A 5,870-nucleotide genomic window follows, 5' to 3' on the forward strand; every position below is an offset into this window, starting at 1 on the left:
CCGCACCAGCGAGAGATCAATCGCCCGGCCCCGTCCCCTGCGCGCCTCCGCTCCCCCCACGCGGCTCCCACCGCCCCGCCTGGGCAGGAGCAAACCTGCCCCGACCAGCTTCGTTTCTAGCAGAAATAATCCATTAAAGTGGGTGCTTAGAGATTCTTCTCATGATGTTGCCACCCCTGGCAATACCGAAACCTGCCTAAAGCAGCACCTCGTGTGGATCGCTGCCTGAAGGGTGCTACAGGCAGGTTAAATCCCTGCTTCTTTGTTAAATCCCAGGATTTCCAGAAAAATAGGCATATGAATAAAAAAAAAAAAGCCAACAGGTCCCACTTTACTGCACTGAAGTATGATAGTCTATCTGAAAGAAATACCAATAACTGACAGGCCTGAGGTTGCAGGTTCCAGGCTGGTGGCGTTTTGTATCTTTGCGATCACTAAACTCTGTTTGTCACTAACACACGCACAGGAACTGTTCTCATATTGGAAAGCTCAAGCACAGAGGTCGCGGGGTTTCCTTCACCTTCACTGCACAACTGATGGCTAAAAAACAAACCACTGCAAACCTCAAGCAGTTTAATACAATATTGGCTTTTTACGAGTGTGGCTTGTCCTGCTTAAGTTCAAAGTCTGTCAGAGGCACGTCCAAGTGAGAACCTCCGCAAAATGATTGTTTCCATGCAGCTTTCTCTGACCTCTGGATCACTCCACGTTCATGACACTTCAACATATGCCTGAAACTTCTGCTGCATTTGTATTTACTTTCACAACTCTGCTCTTTTCGGAGAAAAGAAACACATAACCTACGCCAAAAGTTTTAGCTGCTGTTAATTTAAACCTGTTAGGCTAAAAACACAAAGAGCTGCTATCAACATTGTTTGTGATGGAGTACAAAATTTACTTTCATAGTACCCATATGACACCTTCGGTTTAGAGTAGTTTTCAGAAGTCATTTTTAAGTGACCTACAAAAGGAAATCGTTAGGGTTTTTGAAAGCAGAGTTCCATTTACTTCAGTGCCTCATAGCCTCTGTAACACTTCTGGAGCCAAACACACAGAGCTTCCCCCAGGATTTTCACCTGGGAGCAGCAGACCCACCTTGATATATGCACTTGGGTAGATCTTGTGAACAGCATCCCCCGGGGCACGCCCCGCCTCCCTGTCCAGGTAGTAGCTCTGCACGAAGACGGCGTGGTCGCTCAGGCACCGCACCCACACGTCGCCCTCGCCCTTGCACTCCAGCTGCACTCCTTTGCCTATGTGCAACCTGGGGAGGGAACAGAGCCACGGCTGTGTGCGCTGCGAGGCAGCCACCACAGCTCCCCAGCACCCGGGCACCTGGCCCGTACTCCACTCGCACAGGGGTTTGAAACCGCCGCTGTCACCTGGGGCGTGAGTCAGTATCCAGATGCACAGACCTGTGAAGCACAAACCCACCCGTGCCACTGCGTAAAGGTTTATGGGGAGCACAGGAGGCGGGAGCAGCGACACCTGATTAGCTACGCCCGCACCCAGCACAGAGCTGGGACACCAAACGCGCTCACTCCGACCCAAGCATCAAGCCCCACGAGTACTTTTTCACAGAGAGTCACTCGGGAACATCCACAAAGCCACGTTCTAGCGCAGAACCGTGTGCTTGTTTGGACAACACCACGGCGAGCTGACACTTTGATTGTCACAGTGTGACATTTCTGGAGACGTGGAATCATTTTCTTCCGTCTCCTTTCGAAGACGGGTGGAAAAAAGAAAAGCTGCAAGATTGCTTCAGTTCTGTGTGTTTCCACTTCAAAGGGAAGCACAGGCATGGCGAGAAGGAACAAAAACCCAACAGCTCTCTCCCAGCCTTCCCTTGCTGCTCTGACAAATCCGTGTACTGCAGCCACTCTCACATCCACACTGTGGTGTGGAGAGCCAATACTCAGCCTGCATACATAATGGCACGAGTTGCTAATTTTGTCCCCGCGGCACAGCCCCGGAGAGCAAAGAAAAGCAACTGCTACCAAGCCCGGCAGGGCTTTGTGAGAGAGCTCAGCTCTGAACGCACCGCAGGAGCGGCCCGGAAAGATACACCCCGAGATAATGCCACTGGAACAAACAGATCCTGCTTGGCATTTCCAAAGGGAGGCAACACACGGAACACAACATATTGTCAAGTTCCACAGGCAGCCTGGGGATACCTTGCTCTCTCGATGGCTTCTGTTCTGTGCACGTTGGACAGCTGGCCCAGGCAGAACCGGTCTCCTCCAGAAGGATCCACATACCCATCCACAGTGACAATGGGACAGCTGGAAGGGACCTTAAACGTCTCCCCGACTTGCACGTCCATTTCAAAGTACGCAATGGAACACCAGTACTCTGGAGCTGAATAACAGATACAATTAGCTGCCTGAAAAGCACAAAAAACCTGTAAAACCATTCCAGACAATCAATTCTGCAACTGCATTTGTCATGCAGAGGAGAGTGCGCGCTCACACAAGCATGTTCTGATAGACAAAGATGTGTCTGCTAGTCCAGAAAAGTACAACATGCTACAGCAAACATGGGCTTGTGTTCATTCAAGCACAGGCCAGTGCTTGAGGTTTTTGTACTTCAGATCTTTCGGGTTTGTGTACAGTTTATAATTCCAGTCAGATTTCATAAGCCATCTGCATTCCTACAATTCACGGTCCCAGCTTCAGCACACACAAGTAAAACACGTACGCCTATGCACGGCTAGGCTGGCACAAACTAACTCTGGAGCAGATCTGGCTGGAGATATCAGGGTAACCCTTCCTAGGTGAAGGCAGCTCTCTCCACCCTCCCTGCAGAGAAAACTGGGTTTGGAAAGCAGGACACCGGGGAGAAGAACATCAAAGATCTCACAGCGATCTTGTCTGTGCACAGAGTCAGGGGCAGCATAGAACATGGGTGTTAACTGAGGGAGCAGAACAAAACGGCATGGTCTGAAAGCAAGGAGGCCCTGTTAACATCTCTTACGTACTTGAAGAAGAAAAACTGGCTACAAAGGAAAGATGGCAACTGCAACAGTCTAGCTTGTGAGGAAAGAGGACCCTGACTCTCCCTAAAGCATTCCAGCAAAACTCAAACACCCACATGGGCAGTGAAACCTGACAGAGCACACTGGGTGATTTCGTACGCGAGTGCCAGTTGTTTCTGTGCCACCTGGGAGCAGCTGGGCTGTCAAACCTCCTGGCTGTTGTGTGCTACAGTTCCTATCTTTAGACACCTCAAAGCCTGAAGTCGCCACAAGCTCCAGTCACTGTGGGTTCTGGGGAGTTCAGCACCTTTGCTGCCTGCAAGGAGCCATTTCCACAAGAGGAGAATGCAGCTGGGCCTTGCTGGCTGGGGAGCACAGAACGAATCATGGGATCCCAGAACGGTTCGGGTTGGAAGGGACCTTAGAGCTCATCTCATTCCAAACCCTGCCATGGGCAGAGACACCTTCCACTATCCCAGGCTGCTCCAGCCTGGCCTTGGGCACTGCCAGGGATCCAGGGGCAGCCACAGCTGCTCTGGGCACCCTGGGCCAGGGCCTGCCCACCCTCACAGACAGCAATTCCTTCCCAATATCCCATCCAGCCCTGCCCTCTGTGAAGCCATTCTCCCTTGTCCTGGCACTCCACCAGCCCTACAGCTCACTCAGAGAGGGAGCAGCAGAACAGGACAGGACCCAAATACAACACCCTGGTAAGCCAAGGGGAAGAAGGGCTTTCCCCCTCACTCAGTCCAAACAGCAGCATCCGGCAGCACACCTGCTTGCCTTAGGAAACCGTTCTGATTTCAGTAGAAAAGAATAAACCCAGATGACTCCTTTCAGGTTTTTTATCCTCAAATAAATACTCCCATCTGCGAGGACTCAATGGGATGAAATCAACAAAGTGAAAGAGATACTAAACAATGTGAAATAAAATTCAGCTACAGTTAAGTCCACCCAGCAGTTACCAACGATTTCATTCCTGACACCGCTGTAGTAACCGGACAAAAAACAAACAAGTTTAACATTCAGGCTTTTCAACTATGTAGCTCTGCAGGGAACAGTGTTACTGCTGTCAAAAACAAAATATCACCTTGCACCAGCACAGAGAGAGCTGCTACTGCGGGACCGGACCATCTCAGCTCCCTGAACTGCGACAGCACTGGAGACTCCTGCACAGCTTCCACGCAAAGGTCCAGAGCAGAACTCCAGCACCACAACGCCGGGAAGGACAGGGCCTTCTCTTCAAGGTGTCTGGCTGTGCTCACTGGCTGCTAGGCTATGGCTGCTAGAGGGGTTTGGCACGGCCTCAGCTCCACCGTGTCCTAGGCAGGCAAGAAGCGCCGCTGCGGGCAGCGCGCAGAGCTGAGGATGGAGCCACCCACCCCCGGGCAGACACCAGCACAGGGCTGCTTCCAGGGCTGCAGTGCCTGACCTGGGCATCTGAACTAAACTCAGTTCACAGCTCGTGTCCCTGCTCCCACAGAGATACCCAAATTCAAAACAGGGTTTATCACAACAAGGTTGCTCTCCTTCTCACACTATCAGCATGCACCTCCCACAAGGCTGCGTTCCACGTTAGGTTTTACTCACCAGGATGATTTGATATAGGAGGCTGGAATGCAAGTTCATTGTGAACTGGCCCTTTAAAAGAAAACACACAGTTTGTTTTACATGAGCAAAAACAAGGTTTTCTTTCCTAAACTGCTTTCCTGCGAGACCACCCTCCATTAGCTTCATCAATCACAAAACATGTTGTCCAGCATGCTGTGGACTGGATCATCAGAAACAAGCACTGAAGATGGAAAAAAGCCCCGGAGAACATGTTTTCTGAAGAACAATAAACTGAACACGATCTTGGAACCAGATTATTCTCCCCCCTTGATGAACTGGGTCCCCCAGAGACCCAGCAGAGAACAGGGAGGAAAGACTCAAACATAGGATTATAAGTAACAGCAGCTTTTGCAACACGATGTCAGAGCAGGCACAGTGTGGGGAGGTGTCAAAACACGCGGCCCCCTCAAGTGACAAATGGCAGCAGCCAAGAAAAGCTCAATGTGGCATCACCAGCCACTCACAAATATTAATTCTGGAAAGACACATGCACTGAAAAGCATTTATAGCATATCTACAGCACCACTAGTGCTTTTTACATCCTGCTATTCCCGACAAATAACACAACAAATGAAGTGGGATCCTAACAGAATGAAGGAATGAATCTTAATAACTGTGTCTAAACTACAGTTTTATTGACAGCGACAGGCTGAAAAGTCATTCTAAGGTTAATTCACAGTATATTCCCCCCTCCACTAGCAACACCTGCTGCATACAGCTGATCTATATTAGAATACATATTATATATTCTAATATAGAATATATATTATATATTCTAAGATAGGGAACATTCTAATAAAAACTCGATTAGAAAATAAAGAACTGTTCTAGCTTTTTGCTACAAAATTTAGAAATCTTTTATTTGTGTGGGTGCTGTTTTTTCCACTACACTCTTATAATGCATTTACTGTGCTACATCCCTACAACAGAAGCTTGCCCACTTTTTTTTCCCCATCCCATCTCCTGTACAATAAAATAATAGATTGTTGTCCTATTTCACAGCTGAAAAAGATTTTCAAGTTTGTGTACTAATGCACTCATGAATTGACAACAATTTACTGCACAAGGTTTCACCAAGTTCTTTTAAACTGTCAAGTGTGCACGGACACACATCTTCCAAAGCTTAGCATGACTTCAAAGCCTTGAAAAAGTAAAAACGGGCAAGAATTTCCAACTTTCGAAAGAAAAGAGCACCCAAACACCAGATTGTGAATCAGCTTCCTTTAGCACGGGAAATGCTTAGTACAAGGCTGCCAAGCCTCAGAGGAGAGGCTCAGCAAGCAGA

At 48.9% G+C, this 5,870-nt stretch overlaps 1 protein-coding gene across 1 annotated transcript in view; it reads right to left on the reverse strand.

Annotated features, from left to right (window-relative positions):
• Positions 1–90: 90 nt before the first annotated feature.
• Positions 91–5,870, reverse strand: part of SMAD4 (SMAD family member 4) — a 14,074-nt gene continuing 8,294 nt past the window's right edge. The window contains exons 8-10 of the mRNA XM_017734337.1: positions 4,565–4,615; positions 2,175–2,358; positions 91–1,264 (exon numbers count right to left, since the gene is read on the reverse strand). Coding sequence (XP_017589826.1) covers positions 1,018–1,264; positions 2,175–2,358; positions 4,565–4,615 — 482 coding nt within the window. The 3' untranslated portion in view covers positions 91–1,017. The remainder of the gene's footprint in view (positions 1,265–2,174; positions 2,359–4,564; positions 4,616–5,870) is intronic.

The sequence above is a fragment of the Corvus brachyrhynchos genome, unplaced genomic scaffold (assembly GCF_000691975.1).
Source record: "Corvus brachyrhynchos isolate BGI_N302 unplaced genomic scaffold, ASM69197v1 scaffold285, whole genome shotgun sequence".
In the NCBI taxonomy this organism is placed as follows: Eukaryota; Metazoa; Chordata; class Aves; order Passeriformes; family Corvidae; genus Corvus; species Corvus brachyrhynchos.